Genomic DNA, 27,585 nt, shown 5'->3' with positions numbered 1-27,585 from the left:
CGCCAATTTGTTCAGAGCTTGGTGGGTTGGGGGGTTTGGAATATGTCTGTATTATGCCAGGTTGTGTAATATGGGTGGAAATGCTTTCATATGGCATCACAGCTGCTGCTTGAATTGTTAGGAGGTTGCATTAAGTGCTGATGTGTTGGTGATGTAAAGGAATATGATTGCTAAACCAGATGATGCAGTGTCTAGCAGGAAGATTTGCGGTATGCTCATGCGGTGTGTAGAGTGCAGTGTTGTGTATTCTTGTGGGGTAGTAATGAGAAGGATGAATGATTGAATGTGCATAGGTATTAGGGGAACATTGGGGCACTGAAACCCTTCTAATCATGTGCTGTATTCCTGTTTGCTGTGCCGCGTGCGTGCCTGCGCGTGTATGTGTGGGTTTCTGTGTGTGAGGTAGAAGTCGAGATGACCACTGGCATGCTAGTGGAGGTGGTGCAGTGGTTTGAGGGAGGTTACGGTGTGCATATGGAACACAGTAAACATTGGACCTCATTACGACCCTGGCGCTAATGGGTTAACCGCGCCGTAAAAGGCTGCGGCGCCGTTAACCCATTAGCGCCTTACTACGAGGTCCCTTTGTGGGACCCGACCTGAACGGCTGGTCTAGACCAGCCGTTAAAGTAGGGACCCGCAAAGGGACCTTGGTGCTAAGTACGGTACCGCAATTTGCGGTAACGTACTTAGCGCCTTCCCGAGTCCCATTGAGCCCTATGGGGCAAAAATGGGAATGGGGAAGGGCCAATGTTCAATGGGGAATTACCGCCCCGCCATCCTTGGAATGGGGTGGTAATTCCCCATTGAACATTCGCGGACTCGTCACGATACCGGCACCAACCATGGTGCTAATAGCGCCATGGTTTAGCGCCAGTATCGTAATGAGGGCCATTGTGTTGTCTAATAATGTTTATATTTCTTGGACTGTATGTTGCAACCATTTGTGAATGTTTACATTTGATATAGTTTGCCGAGTTCCAAACATCATGTCTGTAATATGGGCCCTGGGTTGTTCTGAAGTGTGGCTTTTAAATCGCATGTGCTGGTGGCAAAGGCTTAATTTCCCACTGTATTTGTACTTGAGCGCCTGGAGACTGTCCCTGAGTGGTAGTGGTGCATGGTATGAATCAACATAACATAACATGTGTGTTGTAAGTACCGCAAACCGAGCTCGAGCGCAAGAGAGCGATGCACAGGAGTTCAGGAAGCAGGAGGGTTGTGTCTGGTTTTTCTGGATAGTTGGTGGAATGCACTGTCTGCTTATCCTCAGTTCTCAGTGCGGAGACAGAATAGACCTGTTGCAGAACATCTCAGCTTCATCAAATTGAATACGAACAAGAGCAGTTCTCTCTAATCTCTGTAATTGTTTGACCAATCACAAGTCTCAATTTTTAAGCCATGCCATTTAAAAACCTGCTTTATCATGTGTTTATCAGACTGTCAAATGTCTCCCCAATATCCCCATTTCCATCTCGATGTCGTCACAATTGAATTGTCATTTATGTTGATCAAGTACATAGTTTGGACACTTATTTTTTTCACCGCCATCTTCATTTTCCTGTTTATTTGATATGCAGCTGGGCGAGGAGCTTAAGTTACACCTTAACCGGACCATGATGGAGAATTATGAGCAGCCTGGAAAAGAGCACGTGACTCAAGCTATTGATCAGCTGCAACAAGACGTAAGAACATTTCACGTCACGCACTGTGTAGCTGCACTCTCATGTTTTATTTTGTCTTCTCATTAAGCAGTTGTTTCTACTCATTTCAAAATGTTGGATTGAGGTTACCACAGGTCACCTTCTTTCTAGATTGATGAGAGCAATTGCATGAAAATAACTCTGATGTGTAGCCGAAACAAGGCAAGCGCTTGGGAGTGGGTGACTTCAGGCTGGTTTCCTGGCGCCTAAGGCTTGTGTTGGAGATGCCACTATTTAGGAAAATGGCCGTAGCTCTGCCTTTCGGCACCAGACGGAAACACAGGGCTGTCTGACTATTTTGTAATGAGGCTGCTAACGGATTCACATCACTTGTACTGCCAGGCGGCAGCTGGTGCCAGCTTGGCGGTGCTGGCCATGAGCCTGGTGGGTCTAGCACCACTTCCACCCCCTTTTCATGTAGTAACAGCTCAGGGTTTCCCATCCTCTCGTCTGTGCATGTGCAGCAATTCGTGAATTAATGTGGGTTTCCATGAGGCTTAGCTAGGGTGACCAGATTTTAAAAGTAAAAAACCGGGACAGGGCAACTGCATAAAAGTAGGACTAGCTCTTGATTTTTTTTTAAAAAAAAATATTCCATAAACATGAACAAATAGAAACAATATTATGCATAAATAATCCTACCCCCCTTCAAAATTTAAATCAAAATTAGAATTAACCCCTCGCCCCCCCACACACAAACAAGGATCTACAATATAATGAACATATCTAACAAAGATGAAAGGTAAGGAAGGGGGGTTAAATGTTACTGTTCAAATAAACACATATTATAATTCATTTATCAAAAACGAACAACATCGTAAGTTGTAAAATGCAGCATTTTTAATGTGCGAGATTGTGCCTTCCTGCCTAAAAGCTATAAAGACCTACTACAAAAAACAGGACCACTGCAGTTTCCAATGGAGATGCAATCATGAGAAAGGGGGACAGAGCACCAAATACTGGGACAGTCCTGGCAAAACCGGGACGTCTGGTCACCCTAGGTTTAGCAGAGGGTTGGGAGGGGCCTTACTACCACTCGCCAGGAGCTGTCAGGAGACAGTAGCTTTGCCGCCACCTTGCCCTCTTCAGTCACTAGATTGATCACTGGCATCTCCAATGGTCAGTGAGATGGCAGGGTGGAGGCAAGGCAGAGGTGGGGTAGAGGAATAGTTACCACCTGCTGCACCTCTAAACTATTCAGTGTCCTTAAGGTTGCCGACCTCTCTGTAGAGCCCTACTTCCAAGGAACACTTTAAAGATGTTGGTTACAGTGTGGCTTAAAGTTATATAATGGCATTTTAGATGTTCTGTGCTTCTCTCTCTCCTGCGTCATTCATCGTCAACATAATGCTGGACTAAATTCCTATCAAGCGCCATTTTTTCATTAGATTTTTTAATTTTTTAATTTTTTATTTACTTGTCTGGAGGCAAGGGCGCGGTGTTTGGCGCCGCAGCGGATCCTCGGCAGCTTCCTGGTTGGTGGCCACGCCCCCCCTGGGCTCACACTCCACTTCACGGCCCCGCAGCGGTGAAGCCCGCAGCGGGGCAAGGGCGCGGTGTTTGGCGCCGCAGCGGATCCTCGGCAGCTTCCTGGTTGGTGGCCACGCCCCCCCTGTGCTCACACTCCACTTCACGGCCCCGCAGCGGTGAAGCCCGCGGCGGGGCAAGGGCGCAGTGTTTGGCGCCGCAGCGGATCCTCGGCAGCTTCCTGGTTGGTGGCCACGCCCCCCCTGGGCTCACACTCCACTTCACGGCCCCGCAGCGGTGAAGCCCGCGGCGTGGCAAGGGCGCAGTGTTTGGCGCCGCAGGTGTTCGGCGTCCGTGGTGGGAGGCACTTTCCGGTTGCGGTTGGAGGGAAAGTAAGTGCAGGGGAGTGCTTACTTCTGTGACTGTGCCTGAAGGAGCAAAAGGAGGAGTAAATGTCCGGAATGTTATTGTGATTGAGGTCTTGGCTCGGGGGAACTGCCATGCGCCTATTAAAGTCATTAAGGTCCCACAAGGGCCATGTTCAACCTAAGAAACCCTCTTCCATCCTGCCTTCCACCCCGCTCCTGTGCTGCTCTGAGCCTGCCCCCATTAGTATTGAGCAGTCAGTGCGTAAAATTGCGGTCATTAAGCGTCAGAGCCACCAAGGAGGAATAACTGGAGCTAAGGCCTTTATTGCGGACTTCTCGTTTACAGACACTGCCTCTGAGAGCTGCAAAGGAACCCTCCCAACTCAGAAGCTCGAAGACACTGTCTGTCAAGAATCTCTGCCCACCGATTCTGGGAACTCTGAAGCCATGCCTCTGGCCAATGCCTCTGGCACAGGCATGGGGGGGGTTGGTGATGTGTCAGTTCTTCCTTTTGCATCCCTGGCACCTGTTGTTTCTGTCACCCCCCAACCCAGTTCGCCCATTGTAAGCCTACATCAGCCACCTGTTCTCCCACCTACCTCGGGCCCTATTTTCGTCTGCTCACCCCCAGCCACAGCTGCTACCACTTTGGATCTATTGGACACAGAAACTACTGGAGCAACTGAAGATAACCGCCCGCATATCTCCACCCGTAGCTCATGGAGCGAGACCTTACTAGCATCGATCTCAGGGTCCTGCCCCTTTTCTCATCTAACCCCCTTCAGGGCTCTCAAACCCGTCACCCACGGTAGCTATTCTTCCACCGTTCCACCACAGAAGGAGGTGTATACTGTCGGCTGTTGCTCCTGTGCACAAGTGCTTTCTGAAATTGCAATCATCAAGAAACTGCTGTTGGTACTGATTGATGCCCGGGGAATAAGAGGGGGGGGGAAGGGTGGAGGGGATACGCCGGGGGAGTCTTCCAGTATGCTCCCAGTTGGCAAGGGACTTAACCCCCCTCAGCTACCTCCAGTTATTCCACCCTGCGAAAGGACTGCCAATGCATCAATGAGCCCTACCCGGGTTGTCCAGCCGATGCACCCTAACGCAGAGAGGGGCCACCCCACTGGGAGCATCGAATCAATTGTGATGGGGGAGAGTCCCCCAAGCGTCCTGACAATCAATCCTCCTAGGGAGGGAGGGAGTGGAGCACGTGGCTTCTGTCCAAGGGGGCGCAGCCCCAAGAGTCCTGTACTTGGGGGGGGAAAAGAATTGCTACGGTTTTCCTGCATGGGGTACCTAAGTTGCCTTTGGGCAGGCGAGAACCAAGGGATGCCCTCTCAAACAAATGTCTCCACTGGCTATGTTCTGTTGGGAACTGTCCCTTTGTGACCAGGGAAGCGTTGGTGGGGTGCGTCAGACTGGAAGGCGTAGGTATAAACCCCTCTGACTCTGTTAAAATTGTCTTCAGGAATGGTCAAATGGTCAGGGAAGTTTTGAGAAGATCTGGGGGTTATGTGCGGGCCCCATATAGTGGGATTACAATTAGCTTGTGCCCCTATTTGGGAGCCGTCGCCCCACCTGGACCCGTCACACATTGTTCTGTCCTGTCGGGAGCGAACTGTACTCCTCTGGGTAAAAGGCATGTGGGGGGCCGCGTCTGAGTGACAAGGGCGGACAATTAGTCTTGTGACCACTTGGTCAAGTTAAGGGACCATGTGTAACGTAATGGGGTCCTTGGGGTTGACCCCTTTTTCCACTCTAAATATTTTCTGATCTATAGTGTTGGGGTATGGTGCAAAGATTGCATTTCCTTTTACGTGTTCTGATCTTGTTTATCTTGGGTATGATGGAATCTTCAAACTGTAACTTGGATTTGTGTTACAATGTGTATTTTGTCGTTTAATGGTTGTTTTTATACATCCGAATAAACTTGTTTGACTGAAAACAAAATTTGATTTTTACAAGAAATCAAATCTCGAATCTCACATAGAAGAAAAGAAAAAGTGTTACACGGAAAACATAGAAAGCGAGAAGGACACGATAAGAACATAAGGCAGAAGCCGGACGAAATGGTGAAATGGTGAAGCTTTGTTAAGTGATACTGAGTGAACTATCAGTCTCTATCACTAGTTTAAGTGCAGCCTCCAGCATCTTTACTGCCGCTGTTAGACCATTCAGTCTTTTCACCTGCGACCAGGCGACACCACCATGTGCCCTCCTCTCGAAGCGTCGCATCGTACATCAAAGGTAGCAGAAACGCGTCTCACAGATATGCTGTTTTGGCACAGTTGAGAAGTAAATGTCTTACGGATTCCACCTCTTGTGTCTCTGGGCATAATCTGCATGTTTTGGATTATGATTTTGTCCGAATGGCTTTGATTTCTTGAGTTGGCATTAAGTTAAATCTCATTTTCATGAATGTTTTCTGTAGTCTTTTGTCAGGGAATTTTATAAATAGTTCAGAGGTAAAGTGAGCTTTTTTGTTGAGCAAGTAACTTGTTTGCCATAGTTGCCTCACATGTTTGGATCCAAACCTCTTGAGCTATTTTCCTCTTTATCTTGTCAGGATTTTGCATTAAGTCCTCGGGCGTGCAGGCTAAGTCTGGCAGGTTTTTTTGTAGTTTTTGCTCCCATTTGTTCAGCGCGATGCAATGTCTTTGAATAAGTTCCTTCTGAATTGCCTGGAACAATGGTAGAGTGGCTGGCGAGATGATTTTCCGCAGTAGTCTTATCTGACTTTGTTTGACAGACGCTTTCAGCGATAGTAGGCCAAATTCGCGTCTATTAGCTGAAATTGATGTTGATTTTGGGAGGCCCAAAACTGCTTTCCACAGAAAACCTTCCAATTTTGGGCATAACATGTCTTGAATGTTCAAGGCCGTGTCCAGGGCGTAAATTATCGATGGAACCACCTTTTCCTTGTAGAATTGTATTGCTGGTAGTAGGGAACATTTTCCGTATTTCCGGTCTACAAGTTTAGTCTGGGTGGTTAGTGTTTTTATTTTCTTCCACAGAGCCAAGTGGATAGCTTTTTCTGTGCGTGTGGCATCGAACATTATTCCCAAATATTTTATGCTGGTAACAGTTTCGATCTTCTTGTCGTTCAAAAACCAGCATCCGTTGTTGTTTATGGCCGATGGATTTTTCCCCATGATCAAAATTTTTGATTTGGTGGTGTTTATTTCCAGATCATTATCATCAATATACTTGGCCAGGTTGTTGAGTTGGCGATGAAGCCCTATTTGGGTCTGATCAATAAGGATCAGATCGTCCGCGTAGAGTAGTCTGGATATTGAAGTATTTCCCACTTTTGGTGGGAAAGCTCTTACCGCCGGTTGGGTATCTTGAAAATCGCCCAGAAATGCAATAAAAAGGGCTGGGGCGAGCAGACATCCCTGCTTCACGTCGCGTTCAGATGAAAATTGATCTGACATCATGCCTTGTCTATTAAGATGAATTCTCAGCTTCGTGTCCATGTGGAGAGCAATCACCGGTTCTAGGATTTCTCCCGGGCAGTTCCATTTTGATAGTTTTGACCACAGCTTCTGTCGACTGATTTTATCAAACGCTTGCATCAAGTCTATGAACGCTATGAATACTTTTGGTTCACCATTCTTCACATTTTCTTTTATGATGTTTAGCATCATGATATTGATACTTGTGCTTGTGTTTTTGACAAAGCCCGTTTGCAGTTGGTCCAAACATGGAGCTGTTCTTGCCCATCTGTGAAATCTGGTGAGGAGAAGAGTTTCAAAAATCTTGCCCATGGTATCTAAAAGGGCTATAGGACGGTAGTTTGCTGGATTGTCTCTATTTCCCTTTTTGAAGATGGGCACTATTAGTGCTTCCATCCATGTTTTGGGAATTTGTTTCTTTGCCCGGCATTGGTTGAAGATTTTAGTTATTAAAAATGACCATTCCTGGGGATGTTGTGTTAGGTCCACGTTGGTTAGGCCGTCCGGTCCCGTTGCCCTAGATGTTTTCAATTTCAATATTGTGGCCAAAATCTCTTGTTTGTCTACAAGGTCAGCCCATGTTTTCACCGTGGGAGATGTATAGTTTCCCGTAGTTTCAGGCAAGGATGCAAATTGAGCTGCGAAAAAGGTTATCCAAGTCGATTCCGATATTACATTCGATAATTGATTGGTTGTCTCATTGCTTTTGTTTTTAATTAGCGCCCAGAAATCTCTTCATTTGATTTGATAGAAGCACTAGGAGATGGAAACCTTACTGCAGGGTTCCCGAGCAAGCAGCTACATAAGGTTATTATGTATGTAATATAGTAGTACCTTCCTAAGAGCAGGGCATGTCACAGAGAAGTTCCTTTACAAGGTCACCGCACTCCAAGGTCACTTGCAACAACCTTTTGCTGTATGCTTGGTGCTATTTTATTGCTTGCAATACATGGCCTCTCACTATAATCCCCTTTACTCCCTGGCCTCTTGAATGATCTAATGTAAGAGCTCTTCCATTTGCTTATGAAGAATCTGCTAGAATTAAATGCAACTAATATGCAGCTTTTAATGTATTCCAAACAAATAGTTAAGCACTTCAATAAAATGCATCTAAAATGTTCTGTGCTTTAAAATAAGACCTAACATGCAGAAAGAGTCTTGCTTGCATGTGTTCAGCTCCACTGCTGCGTCCCAAATAAACCTACTGGTTTTACTGATGTTTACACATAAATACAGACTGAAATCAATCTGCTATCTGTCTGTATTTGTAAAAATGGAAAAAAACGGAAAAGCAAGTCTTTTTGCTTGGTTCCTCAGGGTGTCAGTAAAGCAGTGTAACTTCCATTCAGCGGGTCCAATATACTTTCTCAATTTTGTGGTTTACATTGATATGTTGTGTATGAGAGGGTATTAGCCTATTTGACCTAAAACAATGGACCTAATGACCAATTTGATTGAATTTTGCATGGGTGATTCGGCCTACCGGGCAATTTGGTCGGCTATATTGCAAAATAACAACCCTGCATAGCGCGGGTTGCATCGTTGTCCCCCGCTCCACATCTTTGATATGTTTATAATTTTTGGGATGCAGGGTTGTCCCCCGCTTCCTTAAAAAACAAATAAATAAATAATATGCTTTTAAATTGGGCCCGAGCAGATAAATTGGGGTCAGTTTGCAGCGATCAAAACAAATTCGGTCAAACACACCCAGTCCTTTTAGAGTTATGGTCGTGCATGAATTTGCCTCAAATACAAGTATTTTTTGTACATAAACAGAGTGTAAGCATTTTCGAAATGTGCTGCATGGCACAACTTTTTGCTATTGTTTTTGATGACCCCATGGACCACAGCTTTAAATAAGATGGGGTGCCCTCTCTTTTGTTTGTCTAATCAAGCACTGCAGGCCAATGATATTGCATAGTGGCAACATGGAGAGTGAGCAAGTTGCGTGAACAATGGTTTTAGGTTCTGCTCATTGCTAAAAACACGTATGTTGTGGTCTGCAGCAATCACAGGAGCAACCATTTGCTTTTATGATACAAATGACGATGACACTTGTGTCCTGTATGTCTGAATGTGTGTTTCATAAAAAAATAATTCAATTAAATGCAGAAAAACACCAGTTGCAAATTATCTGTTTATATGACAAATAGTAAATCTGTCCTATGCCTTTATGTTGGCGCCTGTGGCACTGTATACATTTATAAAATAAAATAAAGATAAAAGGGCCAAAAAGTAAATATGGATACAGATGGAAATAACTAAAAAAAGATACAATAGAGCCTGGAACCTTTATTATAATAGGTCGGTGAAACTACCTGCACAGACAAAAACAGCCCTTCTGCCACAATCGCTGCCTGTGAGACGGCTCAGCGAATTAAGCACTCGTATCAGATATCTGCGGTCACAGATGTGTATCCTGGTTGGACTGTCTCAGCCCTGCATTGTCCTGATTTTGATATATTAAGCAGGATTCAATTGAGAAATAATAATGAAAATTAGTACATACTCAATATCATTATGTCCTCAACGTTAACCAACACACACAATTATTTAAAATTCCTCAGTGTCATGGCACATTACAAAACCCAAAAACAAAAAGAAATCAACACAAACATCTAATCTAGAAGTTCCTGTAGCACACATCCCAGTGTCCGATAATTATACTGTAGAAATATATTCCAGGGTCTTCTGTAGTGACCCTGTAGTTATGGTTAAGTTGATCAACCCATAGGTAGAGCAGTTTTTGGGAAGCTTATATAACTTTGGCACTGTTGGTCGAATCCTATAAACTTTGCAAAAAAAGTAGACAGTCAACTCTGAATTATTTTGCAAAGTTTCGTACAATTTTATCGAGGGGGGAATGTTATAGGGAGGGTCCCAAAACATTTGAATTCTGGATAGGCATGAATGGATTTGTTGTTTGCTTGCGGCTACAGCCGAAACCACTGTATGTTGTGTGAGGAGCAGCAGCCTGCTCCCGAAAGCATGCTTTCGCAAATTTGGTGTTAATCCATTAAGTAGATTTTTTAAAAATGGCCAAAGAGTAGGTCAAAGAAATTAGTTATCTGTCCATCCAGTCCGCAGATTCACTTCCAGATTAACTTGTGACTGCCAGTTGTGATGTTATCTCTGATGTCTTGGCTGTCAGTCTTAGCACTGTATGACAGTTGCATAGCTTACCATGACGGCACACCTCTTTGGTTTTTCCATTTTACCCTGCAACCACAATGACCCTTTTAACAAAGTTTTTTCAGTGAAAAAAATAAATACATAAAATACACACATATATATAAATATATATATACATATATATATATATATATATATATATATATATATATATATATATATATATATATATATATATATATATTACAGTTATGCCGCCCCTGTTAACAGCTCACAGCAAAATTAGAACAATGTGGAACATGAGAGAGTTTGCCTGACTGCAGACAGAAGGCCTTCCCCATTACCTTTCTGGTATATTCCAGGTCTTTCACTTCATGCTATGCCACCTCATTCATGTATGTGCATTTTATGCCATTCCATCTCCTGTTCCTCATTGAATGTATGGCCTCCCCCTCTACTCTTCTCCCTTCAGTGTTCTTCCCTTCTTCCTCCAGGGTTTAGGAGTAGTCCTTGCTGTCTTCTAGCACACAATTATTCCCCCTGCTGAGGAGCAAATGGCTTACCCGCTGACCGCACTTCACAGACAATGGAGGCGCTAGACTTCTTTCTCTGTTATGATAGTGGGTTAAATCGTAGGCGGTTGAATAGCACTGAGCTACATCATACACGAAGTAAGTAACTATATAGATACATAGTTTGCTCAGTTCTCTCTTCTGATTCGCTCACACATCATGAAATTCCGCAGAGCAGGTGTGGGAAGTGATGACATATCCTAACTCAGAGTCCCCCCAGGAGGCGACCCGTATGATGATATGTTGTGGATCCATGATGTGGTCTCACGCCTGTGCTCATTTGTTGTGAAAACCAAGCACAACTGAGTGTAATTCTCCGAATTAATTCAACATTAACTTTAACATAAATATTAGTTTTATATCGTCCTATTCAATATGTTTACAAGGGGTGGAAGACTTGTATCCAAAGCATCATATTACATGTTTATTTCATCTAACTAGCGCACATAACATCCTAAAGACACAGGTCCTGTGCATTTGTATTCAATTAAAATCACACAATTCAACAAGTACACCCATTTAACATATATAATGCACTAATAAATACAAGGTATGACAACTTTCAAATCAGCTTTCTAAATCATCCTACAATTTGTGCCAATTCTACAGCAAGTCAACATGACCTGATTTCCACTTTGTTCAAACAGAGTCCAATGATTCATGATGGCTTACTCTCTGTATTTTCTACTACTAATCATCAATATTTCTTGCATCTATAAGACATCTTCAACTCTGTGATGCTCCTTCTCCTGTCGCCAACTAGTATCTACTAATTTCGATGAATAACCTCTTCCTGATTTTTTTCTTTGAGGTATCGTCTTCATCATGGCATGAGAATGAAATGTAAAAATATATTTAGCATACATCAGTTTGACACTTTTTCCTTTGTGCATCTTGCATATTAAATAAACTACATCTGAACTTTAACATTTGTCGTATTTTATGTATGTTCATTACATACAACCAACACTGTCGATTACCCAAACTCTCTGAGCTGTTCTCAATGGGTGGGACTTCTAAGAAAACAAAATGAATACAATCAACATCTGATTAGCCAGATTTTAGGTCAGAAGCTAAAGGGAACCAATTGTGTGTGTTGTTTTTTTAAGTACCTTGTGATTTACTTCGAGATCTTATCATTTTTCTAAACACTCCCTGGGGCCTGAATAGTTTCTCTGTTCTATTGATGCACAAAAGTTGGAAATAACCTGCTAGTCATATTTACACCAATAATTGTATTATCAAATGAAACTGGGTGGTACTCGTGACTGATCACATGTACGAGTCGCGGGTACCACCACCAGCACTGACCTGCACATATCGCAAGGTGGCAAACAGGAGACTGTTTGCAACCCAGACACGATAAGAGATCCCTTGTACAGATGGCATTCATAACTCCTACTCAAATGTATGGCTTTGCTCACAGAAGGTCTGTGAATCACACAAGTCAAAATGGTGGTCAAGTTATGGAGCAGGAAAGCAGAGCTTTTTAATCATGTAATTAATTTAATTGTGAAATCTGCCCATCTCATAAATCAACCAACTATTCAACATGGAACAAAGCATGCATTTTTAAGGCATTTGATATGCAAACCCTCAATATCAAATCCATGTTTGGCTTTTCAGGGACCTCTGACCAGTTAGTCTAGTTAAATATAATATTTTGTCATAATGTTCCTGTAGCTTCAGCAAATCCAGTACTATTTTCAGTGTCCTAAAAAACAACCCCGTTACTGGCCCATTCTCAAATATGGCAAATAAACGTGAATGCTGTGCTGACAACAATACAGGAAAAAAGACACATATTCTTTAATGTTATCGTATCCGAATATATCAGCTGGTTCAGTGATATCTCAATCATAGAAATAATCAGAAATACATGTCTGGTTCTGATGCCATGTTTTATCCGGTTTTGTAGCCAATGATGGGCAGAGCCAAGGGATCATATTGTCGTAATCGAGTCATTCGGTCATACCCTCTTATGAGGCGTTTGTCAATTTTAATGGCAAACACTTGTGTGTTTTCAATTCATCCAATACTATCAATGGGCTTCCTTATTTCCTTCCTCATAATTGGCTAGTGATGACAGAAGCTGCCTTTGGGGAACGCCTCCGTTGTACTGACAGTAGCTCAGGGCTTTTATGGCCCGGCGTGTTGCCTCCAGACGCATAGCGTTCTTTTGCATAATCAATGATTGGATTTTAAGTCTCCTTAGGCCGGTTAAACTAAGTGCTGGGTGACATTCTCCTACTTACTAGGACCATCAATCCGAGGTTCTTACTTGTTGAGTAGAGTGAAAACCTTTTGCCTGTACACTAGTGCTACCCAAGGGTTGCTCCAGAGAGCTCATTTAACGGTGAAGGAGTGAGATTGGTCTAGGAGCATCTGCATGAATAGACTTCTTTCCAAATACCCAGAGTGCATTTCCACTTCAAATGCTTTGTATTTTTTGTTTAAATAGCAAAACAAAAGAGGTGATGGCTGGACTGCCCCTTTTGGGGTCTGACCAAGCCTGATTTGCCTATGATTGTCCCCCTTTTGTAATGGCTTGGCAGGCAAAGATGGTCTGGAGGGTTGCCCAGAGCAATGCCAGAGGTTGAGATTAATTCTACACCTTCCAGCCATCACCTCTTTTGTTTTGCTATAGTCACGCCGCGTGGGATGGGTATGCCTAGACATGGGTCCTGTGCCTGCTGGGCCTAGAGATCCAAGCTACTCCTCAGTGATAAGGCTGAAACATGTTGGGGATGCTTGTGGTCTTGTGCAGAAGGGATGCGACCAAGCAGTTTGGGCAGCACTACCCCTTTTGGGGTGGGACCAAGCCTGATTTGCATATGGTCATTCCCATTTTGTAATGGCTTGGCAGGTGAAGAACAATGGTTTGGAGGGTTGCCCAGAGAAATGCCAGAGATTAAGATTAATTCTAAACCTTCCAGCCATCACCTCTTGCTTTTTTTTTTTTGTTGCTTAAATAGGACATGCTAAATAGTTCCAAAATATATTTGTGTACACTCAATGCATTAGTGTCTGAGGAGGATAGGAAACACGTTTGGAGCACCAACATTAACTATATACTGTCACCATGCTGCTTGACATAATGAGGACTCTGTGGGAGGCATGTCCTAGTGTACTGGAACGAATTGTGGCAGGTTTAAGGATGCAAAAAAATAGAAAGGGGTAAAGAAAGGGGCAGGCAATTGTAAAGACACCTTTTCTTTGACATTCAAGTCATCAGGCCCTTCCTCACTATTCAGTACTTTGATCTGGTCTATCTTTTCTTCCTAAAATGCCTGCTATGCTGCTATTGTTAAGACCTACATGTTGCAGGCTCTGAGGCTCCTACCCCTAGCCTCTGAAGAGGCTGTGTCGGGGTAGTTTCCCAGGGGCTGGCAGGGCTGTCCGCGGACCTCCGTGGTTGGGGAGGCCCCAACTCCTTCCGCGTCCCAACAGAGTATGAAGCATCACAAGAGCAAAGAGTTACTGGTGTTTATTACACAAAACAGGCAGGGATGGGCTCACAGGTCGTAGGCATCCAAGAGACCTCTCGCCCTTGGTGGGCTCGCAGTCCCTTTTTCTAGCTGTATGACGCGGTTAGGTATGCCACCTGGAAAACTAGCACCCAAACCTAATGCCACCTTGGATTGGCTCTCCGAGTGGTGGAGTTAGTATAGGCACATATAGGAAAGATAGTGGTGGAGAAAGGGTCAGGTGGTACGCTTGAGCCGTCCCTAATAATCGCTACAAGTGAATTGTTAAATGGGGATGATTAGTGATTGGCTAAGCTATAATGGCGTCAGTGGTGTGCCCCTTGTATTCTGATTGGTTCACTCGCGAGCCCCCAAGCCTGGGACCATCATTGTTCCCAGCTCGCAGTGTACCTGGTGCTGGCAACAAAGTATGACTATGTGTCAGTGGCAGACAATGGGCAGGTCTGACTATTAGCAGGTGTGCATGTCTTTCCCATCGCTATTGGTGTCCGATTTGTCACTTCATTGTTGCAGTCTGTGTCCCAGACGTGAGACCCCAGCGCTTCTCTGGTCCCTGGAGCTTGGCATTGTATCAGGTCGGTCTGGTCATGTGTTGCGGGACCATGGCTGGAGCAGAATTATGAGGATTTGATTTGTATTTCGGTTCGGGGAGCGTTTAGCAGTAGCAGGTGTAACCTTGGCGCGGGGAGCGCGGCATGTAGATTGCAACATTGCAGCCTTGGCTGGGGGCTCTTGTCAGGGCCTTGTTCTGCGCGATCAGCACCTTGCAGCTTTGTCTGAGCTGCTCCGGCCTGGATGGTCTGGTTTTGCGGCCTACCACGGCCTGGTTTATGGGTGGCGGTACTTCGTCCATAATGTGGGGGTTGTGAGGGGCGACGGAGATTCACATGCATTAGTCCATATACAGTGGTTACATCTTCATTGTTTTTATTGGCGAGGAAGCATCTGCAAGCATGTACACAAGCTCTTCTGGCGTCTTGCGTTTCTGCGGTGCTGTAGCTGGCCTATGTGGAAAATAACAACGATGCATGTGTGAATGTGAGTGGTCCTCTACGTCACAGCACTGAGTGTGTTCTTCTTGTGGATTGGTGTGTGTATGACCAATGTGCTTGGTGGCACGTGTGTTCTTGTCCGCTGGCTATGTCGTCATGGCATCTCTAACGATGGCGGTATTAGTGGTTGCTGTCTAATCGAGTTGATTCATGCCATCAATATCAGCTTCACTTGAGGCTCCGACAGGTGGTTTGATAGATGGGCAGCCTCCTTGTTTGTGTGGGGCATGGCCACAGTGGATCTTGATGTCTGGGGTGGCTGTGAGTGGGTTGAATTCCTCTCATGGTGGGTGCTTGGGTCGTGTCGTCCTGGGCCATGGTCTGGAAGAGAATCGAGGGAAGGGATCATCCCATTTTCTCTCTTCAGTCCCCCCTCTAGTCGACTTGTCGGCCACAAAATTATCCACTCTTTTGTCTCCTCGTACTCGCCATACCTTCGTTATTCTGGCCAAGTGCCCATACCGGTCCACATGATCTTCGAATGACCAATACATATAAACACATCCGCCACCGCGTTTGCAATAAACCCATTTCCCTACGTAGCTTTTCGGGTTCTCAACCTTTATTGATGGAGGGTACAAGTCTGCTTCTACTATCTGCTGGATCAGCCATTCACGTTCCTTAATAATGACATCTGTGTGTTTGTCATCTTCCACTGGCATTAGGACGTGCATACCAATAATTTTTTCAGCAGTACGTTTGGACCTTTCCTTCCATACTTTTATCCCCATCACAAAAGCCATTCCTAGAATTATGCAACCTGCCATAACCTTAAGACCATCTGAGAGCCAAGATGGCATCCATGACCATATGTAAGAGAACCAGCTGCCGTCTTTCTTCACTCCCTTTTCTTCTTCTTCCATCTTGGCGTGCATCTTGGCCAGCTCTGACACTGCCTCAGATAGCCTGCCGTTGTCCTCGTCGTTGGCGGGAATAAATGTACAACAGATGCTTCCAATATTTGTGCAAACACCTCCTTCCATTGCTGTTAGGAGGTCCAGCACATATCTGTTCTGTAGGGTCACCATACTGATCGCTCTTAGCTCTTCCTTTATTGCGTTGAATCCGTTAACCGTTGAATATATTGTCATCATCAGCTCCCATCTAGTGATCTGAAGCCACTTCGCATTTGCATATGCCTGTACCCCTGGATGTATGATGGAGGAAAAGAACATAGCCGCTCTGCTAAATAGTCTATGTGCTGATGGGATGTTGCTTAGGGCAGTTTCTGACTTTCCCCACAGGTAGTTCCCTGTCAGTGGTTCTCCTTGTCTTTTTACTCTTGATAGATGGGCAGTGTCGTTCAGTTTCTTTCCTCCTCCTATCTTTAGTGACCTTTTTTTCCTTTTATTCCCTTCATCCATTTTAGGGAAATTCTCCATGTTAACGTGTTTCTGTGGTACTACTAGTGATGGTACGTTGATGTGTACCATTGTGCACACTCCATTCCACAACGGTGGCAGGCTGTTGTATGCCTTCTATCCACAGGCCCAATAGTGATCCATTTTAATTGCTGTTTCTGCACCCACCTCAGGAATCTTTATGGTTCTCTTCCAATCTTCATTTACTACAACGTCAACTTCTCCATCATGCTGGTAACACAGTGTGGGCGCAGTGAGTGGAAGTATTGTTATAGGTTCCTCCTCTTTATCTAACCATGTCACCGGTGCTGCACTCTTTGTCCATTCCTTGTAGCATTTGTCGTTTTCTACTTGCACCGTCATTACCAGAGACTTTGCCAAAGTCAATATTTTGCTTCCCACAACTCCATCCACCCATCCATCCTTAGTGTATACCTTGACATATATTAATATCAGGGGCCTTTACCAGCATCCTGGCTCTCCAACAACTTTTGCGTACCACTCGCATGGTAGGTAATTCAGTGTAACTTCTTCTGTCTCTCCTTTGTTGGGTCCCTCTGTTATGTAATTGAGCCCTTTATCAGTTGCCACGATTCGCCATACATTGGTAGTGTTTTGATGAAGTTATCTTCATAGGGGTACGTTGACCTTGATTTCCATCTTAGTGTTGCTCTTTTCCCTTGGAATCACCCACATGTTTGGAACAATGCTAGATACAACAAGCATTCAGCAGTTGTTGCAGGTACTTCAGTTGCCACGAACGTTCTTGAGGCGCTCATGGCGTATGGGATCAATGAGAACACATAGCAGTTGTCCTTAGTCGTATCCTTACCAATTTTGGACATGTGCTTGTACCACATGTTGTTAGAGACATTTGTGGATTCTGTAAGGTACGTGTCCACCCCTTGTATATCAATAGAGACACTATGTTTATCCCTCTTTATTTTGGGCCCTATACTACTTGTACCATTTGACACCGTGCTCGTTTCAGCCATGGTAGGGGAGGTGTTAGTAGAGGGAGATGCGATCACGTATAAAGCATAGTATTCCTGTCAGACAGCGGCAGTAATCAGACCAGTGATAAAGAATATCCCTTACATTTTTATTACAGTTGCTAATACCACCGGCATATCTCTCTTACCTTTGCTGCGGTCCTGCAGCTCCTTTACTTTAGATGGTATAGGTGCCCGCCTGAAAATCTCTCAAAATACGTGTTATTATTGTTAGTATTATCAAATAATCGTTCAATGCCCAGGTGAAAAGCTGCTCCCGTGCTTTCCTTACCGTCCTATCTCATTGGGCAGGTAGAGCTGCGTTGACATGTGGGAATGATTGAGCTATTATCATAAGGAACGTGTTATAATATATGCATATTCTTCTTGTTCTTAAGTATTTTGGCCTTTTTATAACATATACAAAATGGTGTGACAGTGCTTCTGGGGTGTTATCGTCCGCGGGTAGCATTTACTCCTGGGCAGTGACGTATGTTTCTTATCTTTCTTATATACACACATGGGCAATACGCAATACCTGCATGTGCGAGACAAAAAGAGAAGAAGACATGCATGTGCTTACACAGTGTGGTGTATTTTGCAAGTTGCTTGACAATGTTCTTCATTAGTTGGTGGTGGTGGGAGTCAATTTTTAGCTAGCTCTTATGCTTTTGTCTGGGATCACGTGATCATAGGGTGGGCTATGGGTGATTGGTCGGTTATGTCCTTTGGGCTATCTAGTGTCAGTACTTTTTTGTTGTTGTCAGTTGTCATTGCTGAAGCTTTGTCCCCTTCGCTGAGGTGAGGGTGGGTCTGTGCTTTGTAAGGCTTTATGTCGTGGATGTGCATCCACACATCTTTTCCCCTGAGCTTTACTGCTCTAGGGGTTATTTTGTCCACCAAGTATGGACCTGTAAATCTAGGATTGTTCCAACTTCTGCGGAAATTTCGTAGGAGAACCTGGTCTCCCTCTTTCACTGTCCACTGTGCTGGTTGTTCTTGTTCCTCATTGGTTGCATCTCCTTGCTGATGGTTCTTCGACCCACCCTGTGTCCGTTCGATTTGTTGAGAGATAAAAGCGGCACTTGTAACCAAGTAAGAGACATACTCATTCATTTCTTCACCAAAAACAGTACTTGTGTCAAGGCAATCAGTTGTGGCCCTTGATGGTGGTGTGAGTGAGAGGTGCATTTGACGTCCGGTCACCACCTCGTGGGGTGTGAGCTGGTGGTCTGACCCTGGCCTATTTCTCAACTCAAATAAGGCCACAGGGAGGCAATACAGCCAACTCTTTTTTGTTGTATGTTGGATCTTTGCTATCTCTTCTTTTAGGAGGCCATTGAGGCGTTCACAGACGTCACTTGCTTGCGGGTGATATGCGCATGCAAACTTATGTTTGATTCCCAAGAGGGCAGTTACGTGCTGGAACAGTTCATTGGCAAAGTGTGGGCCATTGTCTGGCATGTGAGGCAGTTGCTAATGATATTTGCAACATGTGAGTTTAGCTTGGGACAGAACGATGATTCTTTTATTTGTGCAGCAATTTCTTCTTTCCCCGCATATGTGGGACAGTGAAATTGGGTCAGGGCTATTTTCCAGTATTATTCTGTCACCATAATGCATCCGTGGGGGACATGGTGCATCTACTTTTAAGCCATAGTTCCTTTTCTGCTATTGGTGCTGCTGCCTGTAATTCCATGATCTGTGTCTCTCTGGGATGTGTGTGTACCCATCCTTCATCAACATCTGTCTAACCCCCCCCCTTATCTTTTTGTTTTTCTGGGAGGGCCCATGTCTCGCCAAAATACGCAGCATGATTCGCATGTGCATCTGCTGTTTTGTTACCCCTTGATATCGGGTCATCCCCGTTAGTGTGGGCCTGACATTTTACCAAAGCTACCTCTTCCGGGTAATTAATTACTTCAATTAGTTCTGCCAGTAGGAGAGCATGTTGTACCGGGGTACCGTCTGCTCTTCTGAATCCCCTCCTTTGCCATTTTATTAGTCCTGAGTGTACTGTTGATGTAACATATGCACTGTCAGAATATATAGTTACTCTTTTCTCATTGCTTTCTTCTAAGGATAAAATTAGTGCTACTAGCTCTGCTGCTTGCGCTGAATAGTGTTGTGGTAATTGTACACACTTCACTGGAATGTAGGACCAGTCTTCCCCTCGAACGTACTACTGCTGCTCCTGTTCTTCTTATCCCATCACTTTGGCCAATTGTTGACAACCCATCTATGTACATTATCTCTCCCCCCTCTAGGGCATTTTCTTCCACCTTCCTGGTGCTTGAGTAAATTTCAATAGCCTGTGTGCAGTCATGTGCATACTCTCCATCTTCCACCACTTCTGCTATGAACCGTGCTTGGTTAACATTACTGCATCTCACTATTTTGAGCTCCGGTTTGGACAGTATTATCTCGTAACCTGTAGCTCTTTCTGTGGTCAGTGTGGATTTTGGCTTATTCAGTATTGCAAAGAGAGCGTGCTTCACGTACAGTGTTGTGGGGCATCCCATTGTTATTGAGGAGGAATTTTCTACCGCAAATGCCACTGCAGCTAGGCTCTGTTCGCACGGGAAATGACCCATCATTACAGGATCTAAATGGCCACTGTAAAATGCCACTGGCTTATGTCCCATGCTTGTTTTTTGTGTCAGGACTGCTTTCATCACTGCAGTATCACAATGCAAAAATATGTAGAATGGTTCTTCATAGTTAGGGGTAGCTAGTACTGGTGCAGTTGAGATGGCGTGTTTTAATTCATTGAATGTCTCTGTCATTTCTCTTGGCCATCCCAACTTCCTTTGTCCCCTCTGTGCTTCTCTGAGAGCCTCGAGCAGTGGTCCTATGTATGAGCTGTAGTCAAAGACCCATGCCCTGCAGTTGCAAAGGCCCAAAAACTGCTGCAACTCTCTTATTGTCTGCGGCTGTTGTGTGTTCGTTATTGGTTGTGCCCTTTGTGGTGCAATGTTCCTTTCTTTTTGTGAAATTGTCTGCCCAATATAGAGCACCTGTTCTTGACAACACTGCACCTTCCTCTTGTCAACCTTGTATCTTTTCTCAGCCAGTACGGTGAGCATCCTTACAGAGTCCCTTCTGCACTTCCCCTTGGTGGTGGGCCAGATGATGATGTCATCTACGTATTGCAGCACCATGCTCTCCGTCTCTATGTTTCCTAAGTCCATTTGTATTACTCTGTTAAAGATGGACGGTGACTCGCAGGACCCTTGGGATAATCTAGTGTGTTTCCACTTTGTGTTGCAGTATTTGAAACTTATTAAGTCTTGTGAATCAGGGTGTAGAGGTATTGAGAAGAAGGCATTCTTGAGGTCGATCACAGTGAAACATGACGCCTCTGCTGTTTTCCCGAACAGAGGCTGGGTTAGCTGCTATGGGGTATTCTGCCTCTACAATGTTGTTGAGGGGTCTCAAATCTTGTATGAAATGCCATGACCCTCCTTTTGCCTTGCGCACCGGATACACTGCAGTGTTGCACGGTGATTCTGATGGTACCAATATTCCTCTATCCACTAGGGCAGTTATTGTTTCATAGATCCCTTCATCAGCTTCTTTGGATAATGGATACTGTTTCACCCTGGGCAGCATTGCACCTTTCTTTAGCTTTATTTTTACTCCTCCAATGCTCTTTATACAGCCTACGTCATATGTACTAGTACTCCATAGAGAGGTGGGTACTGCAGCTAAATCTTTCTTGTAGAAGGGAACCTGGGTAGTGGTAGGTGCTCCTAATGGCATTGCCATTTTTTTGTGCTACCTCTTTGTATGTCACTCTCAGCCAAATATAGATGTTCATCTGGAACACCATCTCCCCATCTCCTGCTCCATCTGAAAACAGCTCCTGATCTGACACCTGTGTTAGCCTGCATCCTTCTGCCAGTGCTATTACTGCCCTCCATGCTTTCCCCTCCCCATCCTGTGCGTGAACTGCAATGTAGTCTGTGGTTGCCACAATGCTTTATATGTCAGCTGATATTATAGCCCCTTATCCTTCACTTGTCGGTGTTTCAGGTCTGAAAAGGTAAGCTGCTGGTCTCCTCCACACCTTGCCCTCAATTCCCCATAGCCATGCTAGTGCCATGTCCGTGCCATATTGGAAGAGGTCCCCATCCAATGGCTCTGCCCTCGCTACTTTTTTACCACAGTAAGCCTGGTATGTGTCGTGCTGTGAGCATGTTGATGCCTGGTGTGGAGAACACTATTCCCTTATCTGTAAAGGATATAGTCATGTTCAACCTGCTCATTATGTCTCTCCCTAATTTGTTTACTGGTGATTTCTTTGGGTATAGCAGTGGTAGAGACAGATCGTGATCGCCGACAGATAAGGAGATGTTATCAGTGAAAGGAACCAGTCCTCGAACCCCAGAGAATCCTTGAGTGTGCATAGCTTCACCTGACAAGTTGAACTTTCCTTCCCTGATACAGGACCTCGTTGCCCCTGTGTCAACTAAGAAGGAAATAATTGTATCACCTATCGCCACCTGTATGCATGGTTCCTCCGCCGGGTTAGGTGTTACAGATAGGATGGGACACATCAAAGTCGTCTGTGGGCTGTCCTATTGTGGGTACAGTAACTGTCCGCTCCCTGTGTATGGGTTGTGACCCAGTAATGTCACCCTTCCCAGTTGCGTCCGTTGTATTGGTGTGTCTGCGGGTAGTAATATGTTGTCTTGTATTTGTGTGAGCTGCTGTACTGCCTGGACGTGTTGTTGTTATGCTGTTGCTGTTTGTTGTGGTTGTTGCTGTTTGTGTGTGTATGTTTGTAATGGCTGCTGAGGCGGAGGTGGTGGTGGTGCTTGCTGTTGTATTAGTGTTTCTGTCCCCTGCTGCAGCTGTTGTTGGTATAATTGTTATCCCCCATTGTAAGCCTGTTGCCCTTGTTCTCGCCATCCTGCTTGTGTCAGTCTTACCCTGCACGTGCGACATGTGTCCTAGCATGCTGCATGTCCAGCACGTTGGTGGTTCCTGTGCTTGCCTTGGGTATCCCCCAGTGCTGTCTGAGTATCCCTGCTGCCCATATTGGTTCTACCCTCGGAACCCTCCCCCTTGTAACAGTGCTGATTGCCCAAATCCCCTCCCTCTCATGTATCCGCCCCTCCCCCTCTAGTTGTTCGTGTACCCGTTTCCCATTTGAGTGTACCCACCTCCCCCATTTGTGTTGGGTATTGTGCTGTGTGTGGTGTGGGTGGTGGCATCTGCTGTGTCATCATTTGTGCTTGCTGCAGTAATGTTGTTTGTTGTTGTGTAGTGTCTTGTGTCGGTGTGGTCGGGGTGGGGCCTGTGATTAGTGCACCTTCCATGGCATATTTGGACAGTTTCTTTTGGACCAGTTTTGCTTCCTCTGCCTTTCTGTCTTCCTCCCTCTGTTTTATCTTTTCTTGCCATAGTCTACAATGATGCACTATTGTAAGCTTTATCTCGGGCCATGCCTTAGCTTCCATCCCTACTAATTTCTTTAATTGTCTCTGTAGTGGCTCTGGAAGACTCTGAATCAATATATGGTAAAACATTGCCAGTGTTTTGTCCCATGGTTCCCGCGTTTCCAGGTGTCACTTCTCCTGAATTTCCTGGATGTAATCAACAGGATCTTCATTCTCATGCATTTTGTGTGACGTTATTGCTCCTATGTCTGAAGTGTGTGGGTATTGCACCCTCAGCGCCTGCCACAGTGCGTGTCTGCAATTTGCAAATGGCGCCCCATCATGCGATGTGTCACTTATAGTTACTCCTGGGAATCCCGCCTTCTTCCAAATGTCATCTGCTGCGTCACAGAGTGTTGAATTGAGCAACCCCTTTACATCACCTACCGCTAGTTTTTGCCCTGCAGTTTGTTTTTCCATTTCATATTTTCATTTCCCGGCCCCTCCGCTCAGCGATGGGAGTCTGCATTTGATGTTTTCCTTGTCTGCATATTTCCATGGGACATATTGTAGCCTTTCTCCTCCTCTTTCTAGTAATGGCATTAGAGTGTACTCCTTCATTTCCCCTGGTGTTCGTCTGTGTGGGGATGTGTGAGTGTATTCGCTGTCCTCTTCCATTTCAGAAAGTTCTTCAACAAAATCAGTACTGTATCACCTCCTATGCTTTTGTTCCTTCTCTGTTGACCCACTTGACCTTCCCTGTATGTTTCAGTTGGCTCCTCCATTCTGCGTCCTGGGAGGTCTCTGAGTCTATTAACATATGGCGTGCGCTGCGCTGGCAGTGTCAGTTGCCGTGGCATTCTCCCTTTTAGTCTTTTCCTTCCCGGTGTTTTCTTCTTCCCGCATCTCACATTCCCACGATGACCCGCAGTCTGTGCGTCTTATGTATAATTTGCATAACTTCTCCCTGCTTCCATTACTTCGTCCTCAACACAATCTCTCCTCTTCCTCACTGCAGAACCCATCTGAAAATGTCAATCCTGAGCCTAGGCGCTTTCCTCCTACTGTAACTGTCCCTAAGTCTATGTCTGTGTACTCACCTTTCGTCTCTGTGCCCCCCTCCTGCAATGTTGTCGCTACCTCCTTATTGCTGCACGTGTATGCCTTGGCCCTGCGTTCATTGCGCATCTCTCCTTGCGCTGTATTGTTTTGCTTGCCCGCTTCAACACCTACTTCTGTTTGTACTCTGCAAAGCTCATTCATTATTGCATCGCTTATCTGTCCTAGTATCTTCTCTTCTTCCTCTTTGTTACCCCATATTCCGCCCTCCTTTGCCAGTATACTTTCTATAACCTTTCCCTCTTCATATTTTCGTGTGCTTTCTGATATAATCTTCTTCCTCCAAAGTCCCATTTCTCTGTCATTTTCTTCTCGCTCCTCTTCTTTTCTCCTAACCTCCCACTGCTCCATGCGTGCCACCCTTTCTGCGATCGCCCTTATGCGGTCTTCTTCTCATTTCCTCTGTTCTTCCTCTTGCCCTTTTACCCCTACCTTGTCCCGCTTGCTTCCCTTCCTCCTCTCCCTCCTTTTCCGCTCTTCCTGCTGGAACTGTTCAATCAGCGTGCTCCGTGCCTCCCTCAATTCCGCTAATCTTAACTCTAGCATCTCCTCTTTCTCCAGTGTCAGTCTCCCTTCCTCTTCTCTACTTACCTCGCACCCCTCCTGCGTGTATTCTGTCTTTTCTTTACTTGCCTTCTTTACTGCTTCTTCCTCCTCCCCAGTAAATGTCCCTCGAAGCTTCAGAAGCACCTGTGCTGCTATCCATTTGTCTGGTCCTATGCTTGCTAAGTTTATCTGCACCCTTTTTTCTCCTCGGTTCTTACCTGTGTTTGTTTCATATCTGCTGCACGCCTCACGCTCACCCCCGTTTGGTAACTGTCTGCTGGCACGTAGGGTGGTGGGCTGTATGCAGGGTTGGAATATCCCTCAGCTTCTGTTAGTTGTGCTTGTGTTGCTTCCCTCAACTCTTTCAATGGATACAGCCCCCCTGTTACTTTCTTTATTTCTTTACTTGTGGGTGTCACTTCCTCACTTTCCTTCTTCACCTCTGGGACTGCGAACGATCCTTCTGATTCTTCCTCACTCTCCTCAGCACTGGGTGTTTTCCCGGGCTCTCTGCACCCGCCCTCTCCACTCACCTTTTCCTCTTTTACTCCCTGCAGTGTGAACATCCCTGGTACCCCTGGTGCACACCCTGGAACATTTTCCAGAGGTCGAAAACTTCTAGGTGGCTCGCCAACTTCTTCCCCTTGTATGTGTTATGTAAATACGCTAGTAGTGAATGTTGGGTGGTCATGGTATCCTTATTTTGTTATCTGACCCTTGTGTCCATTCAATGCTGTGCTTTACTATTTTATCTCTGTCCTGTGTTAGTGTTGCGCAGATATGTTGGAGTGGTGTTGTTAAAGTGCTGAGCCTATACCCTGCCCCTATCCCATAATGTGCAGAGATCTTTAAAACTTTACTTTCTCAGCACCACCGTTTCCTGGCCCCGTAAACTGGGGTCTTCCAATTCTCTGCTGCAAGGAAAACAATTTTTATTACAATGCTTTTATGCTGGGCATCACCGCCCTCGTTATTCCTAAAGCAGTGTCACCTTCTATTATGCTTCTCCCTCCAGATCTAGGGCCCCCTTGGATCCGTGGCGCACCATCCCCCTGCGACTGTGTGTCCCGCACAGCGTTCTTCTCAGCTGCCCCATCTTTCCTGTGCCGCCGCTACTTGGCACACCTGCAATGTACTTCTAACTCCTCCTCCTTCTCCTCTGTCTGTCCTCACTGTCTGCACAGTGTACACTCTTCTGATCTCCCTCCCACCCCAGTTGTCGAGCGTGTGCCGGCGTTCTCCGTGCGCGGCCGCCTCTCCCCCTTCACCCCTCCCTTACTGCATATCCCTGCCCCGATCCCCAATCGCTCTTGGAGGAAGAAGACCGCAGTATCCTATACAAGCCACCCTGTTTACAGTTCCTCCCACATCCCACTCAACATTGTATTGCTGGTTGTGTGTGCCATACTCACATCGAGTTATCACCTGCCGGTGACGCTCGACCGCCGCCTCCCCTCTTCTGGACCACGTCTGGAATCTCACCAACTGCGGGCGGAATACTTCTCAATTCGGCTCCGGACAGCCAATCTCCTGATTGCGCTGTCCGGTCGTCTTGCAGTTCCACGATGATCCTGTAGTCCTCCAAAGGGGGCAACGGCAGAGGGGGCCGCGTAGCCGGGCCACCTTGACGCAAGTGGCCTCGCTGTGATCTCACCCAGTCTCAGCAGATCTCAGCATTGTCTCCAACTTGTCGGGGTAGTTTCCCAGGGGGCGGCAAGGCCGTCCGCGGACCTCTGGGGTTGGGGAGGCCCCAACTCCTCCCGTGTCCCAAGAGAGTATGAGGCACACACAAGAGCAAAGAGTTACTGCTGTTTATTACACAAAACAGGCAGGGACGGGCACCCAGGTCATAGGCATTCAAGAGACCTCTCCCCCTTGGTGGGCTCGCAGGCCCTTTTTCGGGCTGTATGACGCGGTTACGTACGCCACCTGGGAGAACTAGCCCCCAAACCTAACGCCGCCTTGGATTGGCTCTCGGAGTGATGGGGTTAGTATAGGCATATATAGGAAAGATAGTGGTGGAGAAAGGGTCAGGTGGTACGCTTGGCCCGTCACTGATAATCGCTACAAGTGAATTTTTACATGGGGACGATTAGCGATTGGCTAAGCTATAATGGCGTCAGTGGTGTGCCCCTCGTATTCTGATTGGTTCACTCGCGAGCCCCCAAGCCTGGGACCATCGTTGTTCCCAGCTCGTGGTGTACCTGGTGCTGACAACAATGTATGACTATGTGTCAGTGGCAGACAATGGACAGGTCTGACTATTAGCTGGTGTGCATGTCTTTCCCATCGCTATTGGTGTCTGATTTGTCACTTCATTGTTGCAGTCTGTGTTCCAGACGTGAGACTCCAGTGCCTCTCTGGTCCCTGGAGCTTGGCATCGTATCAGGTCGGTCTGGTCACGTGTTGCGGGACCGTGGCTGGGGCACAATTATGCACATTTGATTTGTATTTCGGCTCAGGGAGCGGTTAGCAGTAGCAGGTGTAACCTTGGCACGGGGAGCGCGGCATGTAGATTGCAACATTGCGGCCTTGGCGGGAGGCTCTTGTCGGGGCCTTGTTCGGCGCGATAAGCCCCTTGCAGATTTGTCTGAGCTGCTACGGCCTGGACGCTCTGGTTTTGCGGCCTACCACGGCCTGGTTTATGGGTGGCGGTACTTCGTCCATAATGTGGGGGTCGCGAGGGGAGACGGAGATTCACATGCATTAGTCCATATACAGTGGTTACATCTTCATGGTTTTTAGTGGCGAGGAAGCGTCTGCACGCATGTATACAAGCTCTTCTGGCGTCTTGCATTTCTGCGGTGCTGTAGCTGGCGTATGTGGAAAATAACAACGATGCATGTGTGAATGTGATTGGTCCTCTACGTCACAGAACTGAGTGTGTTCTTCATGTGGATTGGTCTGTGTATGACCAATGTCCTTGGTGGCACGTGTGTTCTT

At 45.9% G+C, this 27,585-nt stretch overlaps 1 protein-coding gene across 6 annotated transcripts in view; it reads left to right on the top strand.

The window, feature by feature from the left end:
- Nucleotides 1–27,585, top strand: part of LOC138513437 (tetraspanin-11-like) — a 1,127,904-nt gene that overhangs the window by 532,926 nt on the left and 567,393 nt on the right. For 5 of the 6 annotated variants that reach the window (XM_069628291.1, XM_069628290.1, XM_069628289.1 and 2 more), the window contains one exon: nucleotides 1,581–1,685. The exons of the other annotated variant lie outside the window; for it this stretch is intronic. In XM_069628291.1, coding sequence (XP_069484392.1) covers nucleotides 1,581–1,685 — 105 coding nt within the window. The remainder of the gene's footprint in view (nucleotides 1–1,580; nucleotides 1,686–27,585) is intronic. 6 annotated transcript variants of the gene reach the window in all.

The sequence above is a fragment of the Ambystoma mexicanum genome, chromosome 12 (assembly GCF_040938575.1).
Source record: "Ambystoma mexicanum isolate Mex_15411 chromosome 12, UKY_AmexF1_1, whole genome shotgun sequence".
Classification (NCBI taxonomy): domain Eukaryota; kingdom Metazoa; phylum Chordata; class Amphibia; order Caudata; family Ambystomatidae; genus Ambystoma; species Ambystoma mexicanum.
Note: the sequence above shows the minus strand (reverse complement) of the source record. Positions and strands in the feature narration are given on the sequence as shown.